The 24430-nt window shown below is 54.0% G+C and overlaps 1 protein-coding gene across 2 annotated transcripts in view; it reads left to right on the top strand.

Moving 5' to 3' along the window:
- LOC140425470 (uridine phosphorylase 1-like) overlaps window positions 1–24430 on the top strand; it is a 194986-nt gene that overhangs the window by 114026 nt on the left and 56530 nt on the right. For both annotated transcript variants that reach the window (XM_072509776.1, XM_072509777.1), the window contains one exon: window positions 1153–1362. In XM_072509776.1, the coding sequence (XP_072365877.1) occupies window positions 1153–1362 (210 nt within the window). The remainder of the gene's footprint in view (window positions 1–1152; window positions 1363–24430) is intronic.

Below are 24430 nucleotides of genomic sequence, written 5' to 3' on the forward strand. Positions count from 1 at the left end.
ACAGTTTCTCGGACCCACAGTTGGGGAGGGCCGATCCGGGGGCAGGGAGCACTTTTTTAGCAGCTGGGGGCACTGTGTGAGCGGCACTATTTCATGGGCACTATTTCGCGGGCCGGGTCTGCGAGCGGCCTCCGCCATGTAGCACATGCGCAGCCACGGACCCGGCAATTCTCCGGTGCTCTGTGCTGCCGGCATGCTAGCCCCCAGCACAACGGGGAATCGGTGGACGTTTTACGCCATTTTTTCCGGCGTAAAACGCCACCATTCCGGCACCAGCATGGCAACATAACCTCAGAATTGGAGAATCCAGCCCCATCTTTTTGAGGTGGCGTCCAAATGGGACTAAGGTACTAATTGAGCATGTTTGGCACTGTTCACAAAAGAGGGTGCTGCTAATGTCACAGTAAAGGAGCTGAAAAGCAGAGAGATTGCATGGGTAAAAGTAGTTAAAGTGGAAATACTTAAACAGTTGGCAACATTCCAAGTGGAAAATTCACCTGGCCCAGAGGGCATACAGTCAGTTTTAACGAGGAAAATCAGGCAGGGATAGCAGGGAAACTGGCCATGATCTTGCAATCCTGATTAGATACAGGAGTGGTATCAGAGATTCGGGGCATTGCAAATATTGCATCCTTGTTCAAAAACGGTGAGATGGATAAACCCAGTCAGTCTATGATCAGGTGATGGAAAAAGAAACCATTATCTGGGACGACATATTTCATCACTTTGAAAAGCATGGGTTAGTAAATGACAACAAGCGTAGATTTGTTAAATGCAAATTGGATCTGACAAACTGATTCCGAGTTCTTTGATGGGGTAATGGAGATAGTTAATGAGAGAATTTTGGCTGATATTTATGTCGAATTTGAAAAGACTTTTCATGAAGTGGTACATAGTGGTCTTGTTAATATAATTGAGGACCGTGCATTTAATGGGGAAGGGGCAGTGTGGATATGAAATTGACTAACAGAGAGCAGTGATTAGTGGTGAATGGTAAAGTGTATCTCCCAGAGATCAGCATTGGGACCACTGCTCTTTTAAATATATATTAAAATATATATTAATGACTTGGGTAGAAGGGGAGTAACATCATTTATAAACAGTGTTCATTATACTGGGCTTTGATTTGAGTTCTCTTTTTCTATTTCTCAGGCTTGCTGCCCGGCACCGTTGTAATCTCCAAAGTCTCAGTCAATGCTTGCTTCGATCCATGCTTTGAGCAAAATATAATGGGGATGCTTGTGACCTACCCCACAGTACTAAACGAATGTCTGGCTCAGGAACTGCTGAAATGCAGCAAGGAAATCAATCAATTCAACAGCATCATCGGCACCACCCTGTGCACCTCTGATTTCTATGAAGGTAGGACAAATGTTTAATAAAGTACCTTTGATTATTCTACAGATGAATGCTTTTCAAAGGTGAGTCTCAATGATTACGACCCATTTATGCCGAGTAAATATGGACACCAGTTTACTGCATATATTTCAGACAACAAAATGCCTCAGCTGGAATATTGTGGGCCGTTCTTGACATCAAACTTCAGGAGAGTAGTAAAGGCCTGAGAAAGGCTTCAGAGGAGGATTGCCAGGATGTTACCAAGGTCATGACTTCAGTTATGGAGAGAAGTTGGAAACATTAGGGCTGTTCCCCTTGGAACAAAGAAGGTTATGAGGTGGTCCAGTAGAGTTTTCAAGATGCTGAGAGGTTTTGATAGGCTAAGATAGACAGATTTTTAATCAGTAAGGTAATGAAGGGTTATGTGGATAAGGTGGGAAAGTGGAGTTGAGGATTATATCAGATCACTCATGATCTCATTGAATAGCAGAGCAGACTCGATGGGCCAACTGGCCTACTTTTGGTCCTATGTCTTATGGTCTAACTTATTCCCTCTGGCAAGTGGGTCAATAACTAGAGGTCATAAATTCAAAATCATTGGAATCAAAGACCCAGAGGAGAGATGAGGGCCGAAATTTTCACGGCCCATTCACTGTGGGCGCAAATCTCGCTATGGCTGCTAACTTTCACAAGAGGGCCATTGTGGGATTTGCATCAGTGAGATCTCAGTTTGAGGACCCTACCACCCCCCCCGCCCCCCCATTGTGCTGGATGTGTCGCCAGCTCTTTGAAATTATACAGAGTGCTCTTTGATCTGGCTAGAAAAGTCAGCTGTGAAACCAGCAAGTTTCACACTGCTTTTCACGTCTGATCCAGCACACTGGGCAATGTTTGGAAAATCCAGACCAAGAAACGTTTTCACATCCAATAGAGTGGGGATGGTGGCCATCAGCTCCCCTGTGTTTCACCACTCTGATGAGGCCACATCTGTCATAATATCCACGCATGTATATAATGAGATGCAGACAGGCAGTGATTGACACACAGGATGACCAGTAAGCATACAACACAGCACAGCCAATCACCAGACAGGACACCACCACTATAAAGCCAGAGGGCACTAGGTTTCCCTCTCTCTCTGGACCCAGCCACTGAGACAGTCAGAGTCCACGAGCTAGCACAGTGCAAATACCATGCGGTAGCTAGTAAGTCTGGTCCGGCTAGTACAAGGTCTCCAGTCAGTTCAGTATAATGTCGACCCACAGTTAAATATGTATGTTAGTTAGATTGTTCATTAAAACCGTGTTGGATCTTCTACAGTGTTAGAGGTCTGTTTCTCGCATCGCTGCATCAAGTGCAGTCCACACCGAACCGACCTGCCTAACACATCATGGTACTACGGAGTGATACTGAAAATTGACGGACCTACCTCGAGTGAATCAGCATTGACCAGCAAGCAGCCATCCGGTGATATGGAAAACATCCAGCCTCCTCCGCAATCCGCATCTCCGGCAACCTCGGCACAAATTGGAAGCTCTTCAAGCAAAAGTTCCTCTGGTACATCAAGGCCTCCGACCTCGAAGCAGCATTGGATGCCAGGAAGATCGCGCTATTTTTCTCCACCGCGGGGGACCACGCCATCCACATCTATAACTCCCTCACGTTCGCTGACAGCGAAGACAAAACAAAATTCAAAATAGCCCTGCTGAAGTTTGACAGCCACTGCGACATTGAGGTGAATGAGAGCTTTGAACGGTTCGTTTTCCAGCAGAGGCTTCAGGGTAAGGATGAATCTTTTCAGTCCTTCGTGGCCCATCTCCGCATCATAGCGCAGTCATGTAACTATGACTCGACGGCTGATTCCATGATCCGGGATCAGATCGTTTTTGGGGTCCACTCTGACTCCCTTCGGCAGCAGCTCCTGAAAGTCAAACAGTTGATCCTCTCTGTCGCTATCGAGATGTGCGTTGTCCATGAGCATGCTAAGAATCGTTACTCCCACATCAGGGCGGCAGAAACTGGGAAGCTGGCCTCCCACAAGGCGGAACGGGTGCAGGCCATTGCACAAATGCAGGGCCTGAGCATTGAGGAGAGTGGCCGTTCCGCCCGCTTTTCCCGGGTCCTTGCGCATGCGCGCCACGACCGAGTGGGCGACGAGCCCGCAACCCAACTGCGCAGGTGCGGACGTCGACCGACCGCACTGCACATGCGCGATGGCACACGGAACATGCTTGACTTCAGCGTCATGACGTGTCCGAATTGTGGCTCCGCCCATTTAAAGCGGCAATGTCTGGCAAAAGGACACCGGTGTCTACAGTGTGGCAAGCTTGGCCACTGCGCAGCCCTTTGCAGATCTGTTCCATCGCTCAGCAGCCAGCGATCCCAGCTGCGGCGCAGAGGTATCCGCTCAATACAACAAGGCATGCCAGATTACGATCCCGACAGCCCAACGGACCGTGATGCTGAGTGCCACAAATCCCCATACCGGGTGGGCATCATAACTACTCATGCGCTGCCTTCCACCACAACGGCGAAACGCCTCTCCATCCTCAGTGTGGATCCCGACGACGAGTGGTGTGCTGTCCTCACAGTTAACAAGGCTCGCATCCGATTTAAACTGACCGGCGCATCAGCGAACCTCATCTCACAATCCGACCTCGACAACATCCGCGCCAGATCAAGCATTCTTCCACCGGCCTGCCAGCTCCTTGACTACAATGGCAATGCCATAGCTGCCAGTGGCTCGTGTCAACTAGCTGTATCCAATAAGACGATCAAGGCGACGCTGCGGTTTGAAATCGTCTGGCCTGACAGGACGTCCCTGCTCGGTGCTTGAGCCTGCAAGCTCCTGAACCTTGTTCAGCGAGTCCACACCATGTCATCATCACCGGTGACGGCCTTGCCTGATGGAAACTTGCAAGCTGACATAGATGACATCATCACGCAGTACCACCGCGTGTTCAACGGAATGGGCACGCTCCCATACCAATACAAAATCCTGCTCAAGCCGAACGCCACCCCTGTAATTCATGCACCTCGCTGGGTGCCAGCGCCCCTCAAGGATCGTCTGAAGAAGCAATTACAGGACCTCCTGTAATTTAGACCAGGGCATCATATCAAAGGTTACAGAGCCAACAGACTGGGTCAGCTCCATGGTCTGCGTCAAGAAGCCGTCAGGGGAGCTTTGAATTTGCATTGAGCCTAAGGATCTAAACCAAAACATCATGAGGGAGCATTACCCGATACCAAAATGAGAAGAGTTGACCAGTGAGATGGCACATGCCAAATTCTTTACTAAGCTCGACGCCTCCAAGGGTTTTTGGCAAATACAACTGGACGCGTCCAGTCGCAAGTTGGGCACGTTCAACACCCCGTTGAACTGCTACAACCAGATGCCTTTTGGCATCATATCTGCCTCCGAACTATTTCATCGCACCATGGAACAGATGATGGAGGGCATTGAGGGGGTGTGAGTGTACATTGACGATGTCATTATCTGGTCCACAGCGCCCAGGAACACATCGCTCGCCTCAAGCTGGTATTCCAAAGAATCCATGAACATGGTCGTCAGCTCAACAGGGCCAAGTGCTGATTTGGTCAATCGGAGATCAGATTCCTAGGTGACCGCATCTCGCAGCAGGGCGTACGGCCAGACGCCGACAAGGTCTCGGCGATCAACGCCATGAAGACCCCGGAGGACAAAAAGGCAGTCCTCCGCTTTCTCGGAATGGTCAACTTCCTCGGGAAATTCATTCCCAATATGGCATCCCACACCATGGCCCTCTGCCATCTCGTCAAAAAGTCGACAGAATTCCAGTGGCTGCCCACGCATGAAGAGGAATGGCGCGAGCTGAAAGCAAAACTCATGACAGCCTTGGTCCTAGTGTTCTTTGGCCCAACCAAGGAAACCAAGATATTCTTCAGCGGGATGACTCCGCGTCCTGGGCTCCAGTAGCGCTTGCCTCCAGGGCCATAATGCCCAGTGAGCAACGGTACACTCAGATTGAGAAGGTGTGTCTGGGCCTTGATGTGTTGGGTGTTCTGGATCCGTGGAACACATACAAGTCACCAACACTTGCAATAGTGCAACACTATTTTATTGAATCATTAACTGTTTAACATACTCTGACTGTGGGTTAACACGATACTAGCTTTAACTAAAGACCTTTGCCTTGTCCTAACCAGTCGATGCACTCAGCACATGGTGAATGTCTGTGCTGCAGGCTGTGAGCTCTGTCCTCGCTAGCTGCAGCTCGAATGAGCGGGAACTCTGATGCCTCCTGTCTTTATAGTGCGTGCGCTCTAACTGGTGATTGGCTGCAGTGTTGTGTGTGTTGATTGGTCCCATTGAGTGTCCATCAGTGTGTGTCTGCACCATGATATACTGGTGTATATTATGACATCCCCCTTTTATAAAAAATGTACCTGCATGGCAATAAATAGTGTATGGTGAGAATGTCCCTGACTACGTGTGTGCGAAATATTTACAGGACTATGTGCATGAGAACTAAGCTATTTACATGGGAAGGTGCCTGGTGCAGAAAAACAGTGTGTCACAAGAATAACGAGATGAACACTATCTACAAACCATGTAAACGAGTAAACGGAAGAACAGAACAAATCAGAAAGTCCATAAGACAACAAAGTTCACAAATTAAGTCTCTGAGGTGGGCGACGAATTCTGGTTGACCGTCAGGGTGGCACACCACTCATCGTCTGGATCGATGCTGTATACCGACAGCAGCTGGTGTCTTTGCTTCGGGGACAGCCTGTTTTTTGTCACGACACCGACTCGAAAAGACGCGTTCGTGTCCTTGGTGTCACTGCTGTGTGGGAGGTCCGCATCGGACTCGGTGACCGTGGGTTGAATTGCCCGGACATTCCTGCGAGGCTGGCTGAAGCGATATGAAGTGGCAGGCTGAGCTGCTCGACAGAAGGCAGCATAGTGGCCAGGTCTGCCACATTGTAGGCATTGTCGAGATTTGGCAGGGCATTGCCATTTTGAATGGGCGGAGCCACAGTTGCTGCACACGTAGCGTCAGCACGTTCGCTGCGCCACCACGCATGCGCGGTGCGGTCGTGCGTGGTGCGCGCCTGCGCATTTCGTTCTCCGACGTCAATGTCCCGTCGTTTGGTGCACAAAAGCACGGGAGTCCGCGAAAAGTGCGCGAAATGGCCGCCCTCATCCAGGCTGAGGCCCTAGAGTTGCTCAATCGCTTGGACCCGTTCCGCCTCGTGGGGACCTTGCCGCGTCGTTTCAACCGCTTGGATGTGGGAATACTGACTCATGGCGTTTTCATGTAAGACACAGGCCTCAATGGCGATCGCGCGCGTGAGCTGCTTTACTTTGAGGAGCTGCTGTCGTAGGGGGTCCAACTGAACACCAAAAACGATCTGGTCACGTATCATGGAGTCGGAGGTGGGCCCGTAGCTACAGGACTGCGCAAGGATGTGGAGGTGGGTGAGAAAGGATTGGAAAGGTTCATCCTTACCCTGCAAACGCTGTTGGAACACGTAGCGCTCAAAACTTTCAGTCACCTCTACGCTGCAGTGAGTGTCAAACTTGAGGAGGACCGTCTTGAACTTGGTTTTATCTTCATCATCCGCAAAGGTGAGAGAATTGAAAATGTGGATGGCATGGTCTCTGGCCGTGGAGAGGAGGAGAGCAATCTTCCTGGTTTCCGAGGCGTCCTCCCTGTCTGTGGCCTCAAGGAAGAGCTGGAAGCGTTGCTTGAATATCTTCCAGTTGGTCCCTAGGTTGCCGGCGATGCGGAGCAGCGGCGGCGGGCTGATGTTGTCCATGTTGCAGGATGACGGAATGCTGGCGGAAGGCAGATCACTTGCTGGTAGGTCTAGGAAGTGCTAATATCCCTCAACTCCTGGTATCATGATGTGTTGGGTATTCTGAATCCGTGGAACACATACAGGTCACCAACACTTGAAATAGTGCAACACTATTTTATTGAATCATTAACTGTTTAACATACTCTGACTGTGGGTTAACACTATACAAGCTTTAACTAAAGACCTTTGCCTTGTCCTAACCAGTCGATGCACTCAGCACATGGTGAATGTCTGTGCTGCAGGCTGTGAGCTCTGTCCTCCTAGCTAGCTGCAGCTCGAATGAGTGGGAACTCTGATGCCCCCTGTCTTTATAGTGCGTGTGCTTTAACTGGAGATTGGTTGCGGTGTTGTGTGTATTGATTGGTCCCACTGTGTGTCCATCAGTGTGTGTCTGCACCATGATATACTGGTGTATATTATGACAGGCCTCCTAACAGGGATAGTCAAGTTCCACAACTATGTTTATGGCCTGCCGAAGTTCACAGTAGAGACGGGCCACAGGCCTCTAGTCCACATAATCCAGAAGGATTTAAACGACATGTCACCTCGGTTACAGTGTATTCTTCTAAAGCTACGCCACTACGACTTTGAACTGGTCTATGTCCAGGTCCATTACCACACCGCATGAACAAAGTGACTTCATCTGCCACATAGAAGCCCAAGTGCAGTTGGGCGCCTTGAACCTTCCGGCCTCCAACGAACGGGTGGTCCAAATTCATGAGGAGACAGCCACGGATCCTCTGCTGCAGTGGGTGATGCGGCATCTCAGCAATGGCTGGCAGAAGGGACAATGTCCCCAGTTCTATAACGTAAAAGACGACCTGACGGTGGCGGAGGAAATCCTTCTGAAACTCGACGGGATCGTAATTTCTCAGAGTATGCGTGCTATGGTGCTGGGCCAACTCCATGAGGGTCACCTTGGGGTCGAGAAATGCCGACGCAGAGCTCGGGAGGCGGTCTATTGGCCGAGCATCAGCCAGGACATTGCTGACACAGTCCTCAATTGCCCTACCTGTCAGAGGTTTCAGCCAGCTCAACCCAAAGAAACGTTGCAGCAGCACGAGATTGTGACCTCTCCGTGGTCCAAAGTCGGTGTAGGCCTTTTCCACCCCAAGGGGCGTGACTACGTACTCCTGGTCGACTACTTCTCCAGTTACCCAGAAGTAGTGAAACTGTCCGACCTCACGTCGAAGGTGGTAATCAAAGCCTGCAAAGAAACGTTCGCCAGGCATGGGATACCGCCTACGGTAATGAGCGACAATGGTCCTTGCTTTTACAGCCAGGAATGGTCTGACTTCGCACAGTCCTACAACTTCCATCACATTACCTAGAGTCCCCACTACCCGCAGTCAAACGGGAAGGCCGAAAAAGGGGTCCACATTGCAAAGCTGCAGACTCAGGCTCCGACTTTAACCTGGCAATGCTGGCATACAGGGTGATCCCACTGTCCACGGGATTGTCTCCAGCCCAGATGCTCATGAATCACACTTTGAGGACCACAGTTCCAGCCATCCACGTTCCCGACCTTGACCACCTCATGGTCCTACAGAAAATGCAGCAGTCACGGGCCCAACAGAAGGCCACATACGATGCCCATGCCACGGATCTGACCAAGCTGGCCCCAACTGATCATGTTCACGTACAGTTGCCTGAGGGCGGCTGGTCAGCCACAGCTGTTGTGCTCAAACAAGTGGCCCCAAGATCATTCCTTGTCCACATGGCTGATGGCTCCCTGCTACGGCGCAACAGACGGGCACTGTGAAGAGTTCCACGCCCGCTACCTGACCGAAGTGCCCCGCCGCCCACGATGCTTCTTCCGGACGTACCTGACCACGAGGCCACCGATCTACCAGCAATCCTGCCGGTTCACACGCCCACCGCGATGCCAACGATCCCGCCTCTCCAAGCGCAGACAGCTCCTAATCCGCCTCTGCGGCGATTAACAAGAATTTGTCGCCCACCACAAAGACTGAGCTTTTGTACATTTTTGTGACTTCACCAATTGGACCTCCGTAAATATTGTTTTGGTTGCCATGTATCTGCACTATCGCAACCTTCCTATGTATATACGTTCGTTTAGACATCTTTCTGTATATAGTCAGGCACATATATATGAATATATATATATTTATAAGCATCCACACCTTAGTATTTTTTAATTTTTTAAAAGAATGAAAAGGGGAGATGTCATAATATCCACGCATGTATATAATGAAGTGCAGACAGGCAGTGATTGACACACAGGATGACCAAGCACACAGCCCACTGCAGCCAATCAACAGACAGGACACCACCACTATAAAGCCAGAGGGCACTAGGTTTCCCGCTCTCTCGGGACCCAGCCACTGAGACAGTCAGAGTCCACGAGCTAGCACAGTGCAAACACCATGCGGTAGCTAGTAAGTCTGGTCAGGTTAGTACAAGGTCTCCAGTCAGTTCAGAATAATGTTGACCCACAGTTAAATATGTATGTTAGTTAGATCGTTCAATAAAACCGTGTTGGATCTTCTACAGTGTTAGAGGTCTGTTTCTCGCATCGCTGCATCAAGTGCAGTCCACACCGAACCGACCTGCCTAACACATCAGCATCTTGCACCCAGTGACAGGGCGGCACGGCTGTGCATATGCTGTCAACAAGTGAGTTAGTGCCCTCTGGCCCCAGAGCCCCCAGAGGACGCCCTCCAGGCCAAAGGGAAAAGGTAAGCAGCTGGCAGCCTCCACGTCAGATGTGCATCCTGGGACACCTAGGATGTTGTAGAGCTAGGAGGGCAAAGCACATCAAAGGGCACTGGGCGAGGGGGGGGAGGGGATGGGCAGGTAGGTGGGAAGTGATGGGTGTGGGAGTAGGGGTAGCACCATCGGTAAGGTAGGGAATTGTCTAACACAATAAACACCTTTGTGCACATCCAGTATGATGCCTCTGTCACCTTCTTCCACAATGCAGGCTGAGCTCCAAACCCTTGGCCCATCTTTCCAAGCATCTCCCCCTCTCTGTGGCACCCACCCACCCTCCGGCCATGGACATGTCCCCGGAGCTATGTCCAATCTCCTGGGTATTCGGATGTAGGCTGTTGCGTGTGTGGTGTTGCCTCCCGCAGTGTTCAAGCACAGTGTCCAGGCATCAAGGTGTGATTGGAATACTAGGCAATGACTCCCACATGCTACATGGCCCCCCCCAGTTATGGGAATCCAGTTGGGTTGTGTAAAGTGCTCACTTATGCAGGATTGGCAATCCCCCATTAGCGAAAGCCTTCAGCCACGCGGCCAGAGGTCTCAGCAGTCAGTGGGGATTATGGGCGGGGGGAACAGATGCACACGTTCCGTGGGTTGGCCTGGTGGTGCCGCGAGCGGTAGCCCCGGTTGCCACCTCAGCGTCTCCTCCAACCCTCCCATGGCAGCCCATCCCTGCGGAGGGTCCCCCACCCCCAGCTGATAGGCCCCCACCCTCTACCGAGCACAGGGATGGCAAACCCAACACCCTGGGCTCTTTGCCTGTGAGGATGGATGGCTACTCCCCACCTCTGCTTTTCACAGAAGCCCTTCTGCCAGGTTCACGTTTCACAAAAGGAGTACTAATCGATGCCAGCGTGACCACTTGTTGGGAAGGCCGCTGACGGGAGGCCGTTGGATATGGGGTGGCTCTCGTTAATTGTATGGAAATGGGGCTTAAGTGATGATAATTGTTTTCACGCCACGCTACGGCGAGATCCCGATTTCGCCTCCGGGACCCAGCTGGTTGCATCACAAGCTGTTTGGCGCCTGGCGCGGTTCTCGGTTTTGGCCTCGCCCGCTGTTCACTGGCCTCGTTTCACTTGAGTGAGTGCATAACGAGGCCGGAGAATTGCTGTGGGTATTTGGTATTGATATAAAAGTCATGGAGAGGTTGCAGTACCCAGAATTGCATGCAAATGAAATGTACATTAATGATCTGGAATAAGGAACTGAAGGCACTGTTGCTGAGTTTGCAGATGATACAAAGATCTGTAGAGGGACAGGTAGTATTGAGGAAGCAAGGGGGCTGCAGAAGGATTTGGACAAGCTAGGAGAGTGGGCAATGAAGTGGCAAATGAAATACAATGTGGAAAAGTGTGAGGTTATGCACTTTGGAAAGAGGAATTTAGGCATAGACTATTTTCTAAATGGGGAAATGCTTAGGAAATCAGAAGCACAAAGGGACTTGGGAGTCCTTGTTCACGCTTCTCTTCAGGTTAACATGCAGGTTAATTTGGCAGTTAAGAAGGCAATTGCAATGTCAGCATTCATGTCAAGAGGGCTAGAATACAAGACCAGGGATGTACTTCTGAGGCTGTATAAGGCTCTGGTCAGACCCGATTTGGAGTATTGTGAGCAGTTTTGGGCTTTGTATCTAAGGAAGGATGTGCTGCCTTGGAAAGGGTCCAGAGGAGGTTCACAAGAATGATCCTTGGAATGAAGAACTTGTCGTATGAGGGACGGTTGAGGACTCTGGGTCTGTACTCATTGGAGTTTAGAAGGATGAGGGGGGATCTTATTGAAACTTACAGGATACTGCGACGCCTGGATAGAGTGGACGTGGAGAGGATGTTTCCACTTGTAGAAAAAACTAGAACCAGAGGTCACCCTTTGAGACTAAAGGGACGATCCTTTAAAACAGAGGTGAGGAATTTCTTCAGCCAGAGGGTGATGAATCTGTGGAACTCTGCCGCAAAGGTTGTGGAGGCCAAATCACTGAGTGTCTTTAAGGTTTTTGAGCAATAAGGGGATCGGGGTTATGGGGAGAAGGCAAGAGGATGGGGATGAGAAAAATATCAGCCATGATTGAATGGCGGAGCGGACTCGATGGGCCAAGTGGCCTAATTCTGCTCCTATGTCTTACGGTCTTATGGAAAACATGTCTCTGCAACTGAAATATAATTTATTCCACTTAGTATTCTCTGCCTTTTGAGATAAATGCCAACATCCATTTACCTATTTGCTTTCTGTATCTGTTCAATAGCTTTTGGTAATTTTTATAAAAGGTCACTAAAATCTCTTTGCTGCATTGCAGCTCCTAGATTTTCACTATATAGAAAATACTCTAAACTGTCTTTCCCGGACCTAAAGTGAATGATCTCACACTAAGAATACAGGGGGTGGGGGTAATAGTTTGAAGGAACATTTTGCACATTTAAAATTTGAGCAATTACTAATTGGTCCATGAAAAAAGGTGCATTAAATTTCTTGACTGCTATCAACTCTTTTTCAATGATTTTGAAAGAATTCATCTCATTCTCAGAAGTTCGAACTTCAGCCAATTACAAAATTGCTGGGATTCTGATGAGAAAAAAGGAACTGGTGTTCCAATGGGGATGTGGTACATGTGATTATGGTGATGGTCATGGAGGTTTTATTGGAGAACTGTGAAATGAAAGTCAAAATGATGTGCAGCAGAAACTTTGATTGCTGTTGAGTTATTATTTTGTCATTCTATAAGGAGCTGGGAGGAAAAAGCATTGAGGTGGATGTTTTTTTAAAACATACCTGTTTGGTGGTGAGGACCTCTATTGGGCTTCACGGAAACCTGCTTTTCAGCCCAGTATTGGTTGTTTATTGGCCATCCAAAGGTGCACAGGGATCTCAAACAGGTAATAGGTCCCTTATTTTAAAACACAAATGTCCTACCGCATGTTTCAGGCATGGGTCCTGAATGCCTATATTATGCTCATAATGAGCTTATGCTCTTGTCTGCATTTAGAGGTCATTTCGTGCATGAGAATTTCTCGATTCGTATCTTGTTACGGATAGTGGAGCGAGGGTTGGATGGCTTCACCCTTTTTTTCTCCCTCTCAATTAACTGCAACAAGATGCATTTTAAAGAAATCTTTTGACCCTTCAGCACGGTGATTCTTAGGAACAGACACAAGACAGATTTTCATGGGGGCTTGAAAAATGAAAAGAATAAATGTTTATTTCTCAACGCCCAATTGTAATTGCAACAACACCCAGTCACACATGCACTCAAAACCCGCACATAGTAGAAAAGGTGATTACAAAATAAAGGTCGCCTGCACTGAGGTTTTTAGAAAAGGTCAAAAAAAGTCATAAATACCCTTGGGTGGAATTTTCGCCAAAAATGGCAAAGCGTGAGGTCTGACTGAAAACCGGATTCTCCGGTCTCCGACGCTGAAACCGCGTTCAGCGATCAGCCAGAAAACTCACGTTGGCGCCGAAATCGGGGGCGGCGATGCTTTTCCAAGGCTCCGCCTCCTCCAAAAGGGGATCACTATTTGGCAGGCCGGGTCCACACGTGGTTGGTGCCATGTTGCACGGCGCAGCCGCTGCAGGCCGCAGACGTGCGCATGCACGGCCACGGACCTGCCAATTCTCCGGCCGTATCCACAGCTCGAGCCGGGTAGTCCACGTTTCGTGCCTGCTAGCCCCCCACCAGACGGAGGATCGGTGGCCGTTTTGCACCGTTTATTCGGTCGTAAAACGGCACCGTTCCCACGCCGCCGTCAGCATTTAATCTCAGAATCGGAGAATCCAGCCCCAGATCTCTTCAGATCTTCCAACACTTTGGCCGGGATTCTCCATTTCTTGCCGCTAAAATGGGAATCCCAATCAGGCGGAGAATCCTTCAGCGGGGCAAAATCGGGATTCATGATAGGTGGCAAACCGGTTGCAAGTCTCCATGCTTACCAGCTGGCTATAGCGGGTTTCCCGAAAGCCCAACAGGATTTCCCCCCCCACCTGACTAGGTGGGACCATGCAAGTAGCTCATTAACGCTATTTGTCCTGTCATTGGCGGGCAGGATGCACCATTCGTCAGCAAGATGGCATGCTCCGGCCCCCCCAGCCGAGAACCCCAGTGACGTAATTTGGTACAAGTCCTGAGGAGCGTAGAACTGGCGGCTTGCAGTTTGAGGGGTGGCAAGTGTGTGAGTACCCTCCTGATAATTGCCTCCAGAGTGCCAAGGGGGTTCTTCGTAGCTGTGGAGAGCAGCCATAGGACATCCATCACAGGGAGGACCCCAGATCTAAATTGCGAGGATGGGGTGTAGGGGCTGAGGGGGGAGGGGGGGAATGAGGGGGGGAATGAGGGGGGTGGGGGGGGCATGGTTGGCTGAGAGGGGGTCTTGCCAGTAATAACAGAGGGGTGGTGCCTTGCCTGTGATCCAGGGTGAGGGGAGGGATTTCTGCAGCAGCTAATGGAGATCAGACTGCTCTTTAAAAATGGCACTTCGATCTCAAAGGTCCAGGACCCATTCAAGAGATTAGGTCCCTCCCCTCTGCAGCACGTTTCCTGGCATGCAATAGAATGGCACAGAAAATTCAATTTGGAAAATGATAATTCCAAATGCCATGAAATGGCATGTCAGGGGCACTCCGAGCATCAGTGGGGACCAGTCTCCATTCTCCACTGGCAGGAGCACTTAAAGGCTTGAATGGAGAATTCCAGCCTTTGTCAAAAAAAGCAGAGGGGCATGATTTTCCCCATCAGTCCGATGGGGCAGGGCCTCATGGAGCCGACAAGTCCGGCTCTACTTGATCTGGGCGCCTCGATCTCAAAGTGGAAGTGAAGCCCCCCACCATCCACCATTTCCGGCAATGGACCTTCAGTGTCCCCACCACCATCGCCGGCAATGGACCTTCAGTATCGCCATCACCATCGCCAGCATTGGGATTTAGTGTCCCCACCACCATCACCGGCATTGGGGCCTCAGTGTCCCCACCACCATCGCCGGCATTGGACCTTCAGTGTCCCATCCCCCATCGCCAGCATTGGGGCTACAGTGTCCCCACCACCATCACCGGCAATGGACCTTCAGTGTCGCCATCACCATCGCCGGCATTGGGGATTCAGTGTCCACACCACCATCGCCAGCATTGGGACTTCAGTGTCCCCACCACCATCACCGGCATTGGGGCCTCAGTGTCCCCACCACCATCGCCGGCATTGGGATTTCAGTGTCCCCACCACCATCGCCGGCATTGGGGTTTCAGTGTCCCCACCACCATCGTCGGCATTGGGGCTTCCGTGTCCCCACCACCATCGCCGGCATTGGGGTTTCAGTGTCCCCACCATCATCGTTGGCATTGGACCTTCAGTGTCCCCACCACCATCGCCAGCATTGGGACTTTAGTGTCCCCACCACCATCGCCGGCATTGGGGTTTCAGTGTCCCCACCACCATCGCCGGCATTGGGATTTCAGTGTCCCCACCACCATCGCCGGCATTGGGACTTCAGTGTCCCCACCACCATCGCCGGCATTGGGGCTTCCGTGTCCCCACCACCATCGCCGGCATTGGGGTTTCAGTGTCCCCACCACCATCGTTGGCATTGGACCTTCAGTGTCCCCACCACCATCGCCGGCATTGGGACTTCAGTGTCCCCACCACCATCGTTGGCATTGGACCTTCAGTGTCCCCATCACCATCGCCGGCATTGGGGCTTCCGTGTCCCCACCACCATCGCCAGCATTGGGATTTCAGTGTCCCCACCACCATCGCTGTCATTGGGACTTCAGTGTCCCCACCACCATCGCCGGCATTGGGGCTTCCGTGTCCCCACCACCATCGCCGGCATTGGGGTTTCAGTGTCCCCACCACCATCGCCGGCATTGGGACTTCAGTGTCCCCACCACCATCGCCGGCATTGGGGCTTCCGTGTCCCCACCACCATCGCCGGCATTGGGGTTTCAGTGTCCCCACCACCATCGCCGGCATTGGACCTTCAGTGTCCCATCCCCCATCGCCAGCATTGGGGCTTCAGTGTCCCCACCACCATCTCCGGCATTGGGGCTTCAGTGTCCCCACCACCATCGCCGGCATTGGGGCTTCAGTGTCCCCACCACCATCTCCGGCATTGGGGCTTCAGTGTCCCATCCCCCATCGCCAGCATTGGGGCTTCAGTGTCCCCACCACCATCTCCGGCATTGGGGCTTCAGTGTCCCCACCACCATCGCCGGCATTGGGGCTTCAGTGTCCCCACCACCATCTCCGGCATTGGGGCTTCAGTGTCCCATCCCCCATCGCCAGCATTGGGGCTTCAGTGTCCCCACCACCATCGCCGGCATTGGGGCTTCAGTGTCCCCACCACCATCGCCGACATTGGGGCTTCAGTGTCCCCACCACCATCGCCGGCATTGGGGCTTCAGTGTCCCATCCCCCATCGCCAGCATTGGGGCTTCAGTGTCCCCACCACCATCGCCGGCATTGGGGCTTCAGTGTCCCCACCACCATCACTGGCAATGGACCTTCAGTGTCCCCACCACCATCGTTGGTATTGGGGTTTCAGCGTCCCCACCACCATCACCGGCATTGGGACTTAAGTGTCCCCACCACCATCACTGGCATTGGGGCTTCAGTGTCCCCAACACCATGGTCGGTATTGGGGTTTCAGCGTCCCCACCACCATCACCGGCATTGGGGCTTCAGTGTCCCCACCACCATCACTGGCATTGGGGCTTCAGTGTTCCCACCACCGTCACCGGATTTGGGACTTCAGTGTCCCCACCACCGTCGCCGGCATTGGGGCTTCAGTGTCCCCACCACCATCACTGGCATTGGGACTTCAGTGTCCCCACCACCGTCACCGGATTTGGGACTTCAGTGTCCCCACCACCGTCGCCGGCATTGGGGCTTCAGTGTCCCCACCACCATCACCGGCATTGGGGCTTCAGTGTCCCCACCACCAACATCGGCATTGGGGCTTCAGTGTCCCCACCACCATCATCGGCATTGGGGCTTCAGTGTCCCTACCACCATCACCGGCATTGGGGCTTCAGTGTCCCCACCACCATCACCGGCATTGGACCTTCAGTGTCCCCACCACCAACGTCGGCATTGGGGCTTCAGTGTCCCCACCACCATCGTTGGTATTGGGGTTTCAGCGTCCCCACCACCATCGCCGGCATTGGGGCTTCAGTGTCCCCACCACCATCGCCGGCATTGGGGCTTCAGGGTCCCCACCACCATCACCGGCATTGGGGCTTCAGTGTCCCCACCACCATCACTGGCATTGGGGCTTCAGTGTCCCCACCACCGTCACCGGATTTGGGACTTCAGTGTCCCCACCACCGTCGCCGGCATTGGGGCTTCAGTGTCCCCACCACCATCACCGGCAATGGGGCTTCAGTGTCCCCACCACCATCGCCGGCATTGGGGCTTCAGTGTCCCCACCACCATCACTGGCAATGGACCTTCAGTGTCCCCACCACCATCGTTGGTATTGGGGTTTCAGCGTCCCCACCACCATCACCGGCATTGGGACTTAAGTGTCCCCACCACCATCACTGGCATTGGGGCTTCAGTGTCCCCAACACCATGGTCGGTATTGGGGTTTCAGCGTCCCCACCACCATCACCGGCATTGGGGCTTCAGTGTCCCCACCACCATCACTGGCATTGGGGCTTCAGTGTTCCCACCACCGTCACCGGATTTGGGACTTCAGTGTCCCCACCACCGTCGCCGGCATTGGGGCTTCAGTGTCCCCACCACCATCACTGGCATTGGGGCTTCAGTGTCCCCACCACCGTCACCGGATTTGGGACTTCAGTGTCCCCACCACCGTCGCCGGCATTGGGGCTTCAGTGTCCCCACCACCATCACCGGCATTGGGGCTTCAGTGTCCCCACCACCAACATCGGCATTGGGGCTTCAGTGTCCCCACCACCATCATCGGCATTGGGGCTTCAGTGTCCCTACCACCATCACCGGCATTGGGGCTTCAGTGTCCCCACCACCATCACCGGCATTGGACCTTCAGTGTCCCCACCACCAACGTCGGCATTGGGGCTTCAGTGTCCCCACCACCATCGTTGGTATTGGGGTTTCAGCGTCCCCACCACCATCGCCGGCATTGGGGCTTCAGTGTCCCCACCACCATCGCCGGCATTGGGGCTTCAGGGTCCCCACCACCATCACCGGCATTGGGGCTTCAGTGTCCCCACCACCATCACTGGCATTGGGGCTTCAGTGTCCCCACCACCGTCACCGGATTTGGGACTTCAGTGTCCCCACCACCGTCGCCGGCATTGGGGCTTCAGTGTCCCCACCACCATCACCGGCAATGGGGCTTCAGTATCCCCACCACCATCACCGGCATTGGGGCTTCAGTGTCCCCACCACCATCACCGGCATTGGACCTTCAGTGTCCCCACCACCAACATCGGCATTGGGGCTTCAGTGTCCCCACCACCATCGTCGGCATTGGGGCTTCAGTGTCCCTACCACCATCACCGGCATTGGGGCTTCAGTGTCCCCACCACCATCGCCGGCATTGGGGCTTCAGTGTCCCCACCACCATCGTCGGCATTGGGGCTTCAGTGTCCCTACCACCATCTCCGGCATTGGGGCTTCAGTGTCCCCACCACCATCACCGGATATGGGACTTCAGTGTCCCCACCACCATCTCCGGCATTGGGGCTTCAGTGTCCCCACCACCATCGCTGGTATTGGGGTTTCAGCGTCCCCACCACCATCACCGGCATTGGGGCTTCAGTGTCCCCACCACCATCACTGGCATTGGGGCTTCAGTGTCCCCACCACCGTCGCCGGCATTGGGGCTTCAGTATCCCCACCACCATCACCGGCATTGGACCTTCAGTGTCCCCACCACCATCACCGGCATTGGACCTTCAGTGTCCCCACCACCAACGAACGGCATTGGGGCTTCAGTCTCCCCACCACCATCGCCGGCATTGGGACTTCAGTGTCCCCACCACCATCGCCGGCATTGGGGCTTCAGTGTCCCCACCACCATCGCCGGCATTGGGGCTTCAGTGTCCCCACCACCATCGCCGGCATTGGGGCTTCAGTGCCACCATCACCATCGCCGGCATTGGGGCTTCAGTGTCCCCACCACCATCGCCGGCATTGGGGCTTCAGTGTCCCCACCACCACCACCGGCATTGGGGCTTCAGTGCCACCATCACCATCGTTGGCATTGGGGCTTCAGTGTCCCCACCACCATCACCGGCATTGGGGCCTCAGTGTCCCCACCACCATCGCCGGCATTGGACCTTCAGTGTCCCATCCCCCATCGCCAGCATTGGGGCTACAGTGTCCTCACCACCATCACCGGCATTGGACCTTCAGTGTCCCCACCACCATCACCGGCATTGGGGCTTCAGTGTGCCCACCACCATCGCCGGCATTGGGGCTTCAGTGTCCCCACCACCATCGCCGGCATTGGGGATTCAGTGTCGCCACCACCATCGCCAGCATTGGGGCCTCAGTGTCCCCACCACCATCGCCGGCATTGGGACTTCCGTGTCCCCACCACCATCGCCGGCATTGGGACTTCAGTGTCCCCACCACCATCGCCGGCATTGGGGCTTCAGTGTCCCCACCACCATCGCCGGCATTGGGGCTTCAGTGTCCCCACCACCATCGCCGGCATTGGGGCTTCAGTGTCCCCATCACCATCACCGGCATTGGGGCCTCAGTGTCCCCACCACCATCGCCGGCATTGGGACTTTAGTGTCCCCACCACCATCGCCGGCATTGGGGCTTCAGTGTCCCCACCACCATCGCCGGCATTGGGGCTTCAGTGTCTCCACCACCATCGCCGGCATTGGGGCTTCAGTGTCCCCACCACCATCGCCGGCATTGGGACTTCAGTGTCCCCACCACCATCGCCGGCATTGGGGATTCAGTGTCCCCACCACCATCGCCGGCATTGGGGCTTCAGTGTCCCCACCACCATCGTCGGCATTGGGGTTTCAGTGTCCCCGCCACCATCGCCGGCAATGGGACTTCAGTGTCCCCACCACCATCGCCGGCAATGGACCTTCAGTGTCCCCACCACCATCTCCGGCATTGGGGCTTCAGTGTCCCCACCACCATCGCCGGCAATGGGGCTTCAGTGTCCCCACCACCATCGCTGGCATTGGGGCTTCAGTGTCCCTACCACCATCGCCGGCATTGGGGCTTCAGTGTCCCCACCACCATCACCGGCATTGGACCTTCAGTGTCCCCACCACCATCACCGGCATTGGTACTTCAGTGTCCCCACCACCAACGTCGGCATTGGGGCTTCAGTGTCCCCACCACCATCGCCGGCATTGGGACTTCAGTGTCCCCACCACCATCTCCGGCATTGGGGCTTCAGTGTCCCCACCACCATCGCCGGCATTGGGGCTTCAGTGCCACCATCACCATCGCCGGCATTGGGGCTTCAGTGTCCCCACCACCATCGCTGGCATTGGGGTTTCAGCGTCCCCACCACCATCACCGGCATTTGGGCTTCAGTGTCCCCACCACCATCACTGGCATTGGGGCTTCAGTGTCCCCACCACCATCGCCGGCATTGGGACTTAAGTGTCCCCACCACCATCACCGGATTTGGGACTTCAGTGTCCCCACCACCGTCGCCGGCATTGGGGCTTCAGTGTCCCCACCACCATCACCGGCATTGGGGCTTACGTGTCCCCACGACCATCACTGGCATTGGGGCTTCAGTGTCCCCAGCACCATCGCCGATATTGGGACTTCAGTGTCCCCACCACCATCACTGGCACTGGACCTTCAGTGTCCCCACCACCATCACCGGCATTGGGGTTTCAGTGTCCCCACCACCATCGCCGGCATTGGGGCTTCAGTGTCCCCACCACCATCGCCGGCATTGGGGCTTCAGTGCCCCCATCACCATCGCCGGCATTGGGGCTTCAGTGTCCCCACCACCATCGCCGGCATTGGGACTTCAGTGTCCCCACCACCATCACCGGCATTGGGGCTTCAGTGTCCCCACCACCATCGCCGGTATTGGGACTTCAGTGTCCCCACCACCATCGCCGGCATTGGGGTTTCAGTGTCCCCACCACCATCGCCGGCATTGGGGCTTCAGTGTCCCCACCACCATCGCCGGCATTGGGGCTTCAGTGCCCCTATCACCATCGCCGGCATTGGACCTTCAGTGTCCCCACCACCATCGCCGGCATTGGGGCTTCAGTGTCCCCACCACCATCGCCGGCATTGGACCTTCAGTGTCCCCACCACCATCGCCGGCATTGGGGCTTCCGTGTCCCCACCATCATCGCTCGCACTACACCTTCAGTGTCCCCACCACCATCGCCGGCATTGGGGCTTCAGTGCCCCCATCACCATCGCCGGCATTGGGGCTTCAGTGCCCCCCATCACCATCGCCGGCATTGGGGCTTCAGTGCCACCACCACCATCGCCGGCACTGGGGCTTCAGTGTCCCCACCACCATCGCCGGCATTGGGGCTTCAGTGTCCCCACCACCATCACCGGCATTGGGGCTTCAGTGTCCCCATCACCATCACGAGATTTGGGACTTCAGTGCCCCCATCACCATCGCCGGCATTGGGGCTTCAGTGCCCCCCATCACCATCGCCGGCATTGGGGCTTCAGTGTCACCACCACCATCGCCGGCACTGGGGCTTCAGTGTCCCCTCCACCATCGCCGGCATTGGGACTTCAGTGTCCCCACCACCATCACTGGCATTGGGGCTTCAGTGTCCCCATCGCCATCGCCGGCACTGGGGCTTCAGTGTCCCCATCACCATCGCCGGCATTGGACCTTCAGTGTCCCCACCACCATCGCCGGCATTGTGGCGTCAGTGTCCCCACCACCATCACCGGCATTGGGGCGTCAGTGTCCCCACCACCATCGCCGGCATTGGGGCTTCAGTGTCCCTATCACCATCACCGGATTTGGACCTTCAGTGTCCCCACCACCATCGCCGGCATTGGGGCTTCAGTGCCCCCATCACCATCGCCGGCATTGGGGCTTCAGTGCCCCCACCACCATCGCCGGCATTGGGGCTTCAGTGTCCCCACCACCATCACTGGCATTGGACCTTCATTGTCACCATCGCCGGCAATGGGGCATCAGTGTCCCCATCACCGTCACTTGCATTGGGGCTTCAGTGTCCCCACCACCATCGCCGGCATTAGGGCTTCAGTGTCCCCACCACCGTCACTGGCATTGGGGCTTCAGTGTCCCCACCACCATCGCCGGCATTGGGCCTTCAGTGTCCCCACCACCATCGCTGGCATTGGGGCTTCAGTGTCCCCACCACCATCGCCGGCATTGGTACTTCAGTGTCCCCACCACCATCGCCGGCATTGGGGCTTCAGTGTCCCCACCACCATCGCCGGCATTGGGGCTTCAGTGTCCCCACCACCATCGCCGGCATTGGGGCTTCAGTGTCCCCACCACCATCGCCGGCATTGGGACTTCAGTGTCCCCACCACCATCGTTGGCATTGGGGCTTCAGTGTCCCCACCACCATCGCCGGCATTGGGGCTTCAGTGTCCCCACCACCATCGCCGGCATTGGGGCTTCAGTGCCACCATCACCATCGCCAGCATTGGGGCTTCAGTGTCCCCACCACCATCGCCGGCAATGGACCTTCAGTGTCCCCACCACCATCGCTGTCATTGGGGCTTCAGTGTCCCCACCACCATCGCCGGCATTGGGGCTTCAGTGTCCCCACCACCATCGCCGGCATTTGGGCTTCAGTGTCCCCACCACCATCGCCGGCATTGGGGCTTCAGTGTCCCCACCACCATCGCCGGCATTGGGGCTTCAATGTCCCCACCACCATCGCCGGCATTGGGGCTTCTGTGTCCCCACCACCATCGCCGGCATTGGGGCTTCAGTGTCCCCACCACCATCGCCGGCATTGGGGCTTCAATGTCCCCACCACCATCACCGGCATTTGGGCTTCAGTGTCCCCACCACCATCGCCGGCATTGGGGCTTCAGTGTCCCCACCACCATCGCCGGCATTGGGGCTTCAATGTCCCCACCACCATCGCTGGCATTGGGACTTCAGTGTCCCCACCACCATCGCTGGCATTGGGGTTTCAGTGTCCCCCCCACCATCGCCGGCATTGGGGCTTCAGTGTCCCCACCACCATCACTGGCATTGGGGCTTCAGTGCACCCTCCCCTCCCAACACCATTTCCAGCATTGGGGCTTCACTTTCCCCACCACTACCGCCGGCATTAGGGCTTCAGTGCCCCAACCCCCCATCACCGGCATCTACATAGAGTGGGAACTCCAGCCCCCTCCCCGCCATAGTGTTCCACCTGTCGGCTGCATTGGCCTCCCGTGCCCATGCCATCGTCAACTTGATTGCTGGAGAAAAGTGGAACTGCTGACACTCCCGGAAGAAACAGTGGAGGCATATTTAAATCCATGTAAATTGATCACAATCAGGTTCATGCCATCACTGGGCGTGTACCTGATTATGTCACGGGGTGGGGTGGTGGTTATTGGGGAAGGCCTCATTCCAAGATCTCCCCGGCCTAAATCCCATTATGGCCCTCTCACGAGTGATAGCGGCCATAATGGGATTTGTGCCCATAACGGGCCCAGAAAGGCCCCCCAACCTCCCTTTGTCTTTCAATATGGAAACTGGAATTTGTAGGCCAAGAGATTTTATTTTGATTCACTGAACAAAAGGAATTTTGAAAGTTTCTGATGAGTAATATACTGTGGCTTACTCCTGGCATCAGGAGGTTACTGGCTTTGCTCCAGTTCAATGTGTGGCTGAACCCCTGTGGCGGAGACCTGGCTTTGTTCCTCAAATCAGTTGGCAACTTATCTTCCATTTGGGGGATTCTCGGCAGAATCTTTTTTCTGCTGGGCGTTTGCTTTGTGATCTCTTTGTCTCCCGGACTGACTAACCTCCTAATTCAGAAGGAGTGTCACATTGGACTCAAAATATTAACTCTGTTTTTCTGTCTGCAGATGCTGCCAGACTGGTTGAGTTTGCCCATCTTTTTCTGTCTTTATTTTTGTCTTCCTGAGGCCGCTTTCAAAATGTGTGTTAATAAATGTTCCTTATCACAAGCTTGTTTCAGTCAGGTGACCACTGTGTAGTCACCCCTATTGTCCACACAAATTGGCCCTCATAATGTTAGCCTTGACACACAACGAGGTTTAAAACCCAGCCATTTGCATTCCTTTGCAAGTGTTTTTTTTTAAGAGTGGTTTTACACCCATTCTGTTCTGCAGCCACTAAGTCTTGTGGTGGCCGTGCAGGAGTTTCAGTAAACAAAATGTGGAGGTGCAGGCGTTGGACTGGGGTGGCACAGTAAGAAGTCTCACAACACTAAAGTCCAACAGGTTTATTTGTAATCACTAGCTTTCGGAGCGCTGCTCCTTCATCAGGTCAAGTAAACGTAGTATTAGCTGTTAACTCCACAGGAGTAAATGTTTAGTATCTTCTCAATAGAACATCCCAAAAAAGTAATTTACATTTTAATATCCTGACCAGAGAAGCAGTTTAACTTCAGTCTTGGACAGTTTAAT

The sequence above is a fragment of the Scyliorhinus torazame genome, chromosome 6 (genome assembly GCF_047496885.1).
Source record: "Scyliorhinus torazame isolate Kashiwa2021f chromosome 6, sScyTor2.1, whole genome shotgun sequence".
In the NCBI taxonomy this organism is placed as follows: Eukaryota; Metazoa; Chordata; class Chondrichthyes; order Carcharhiniformes; family Scyliorhinidae; genus Scyliorhinus; species Scyliorhinus torazame.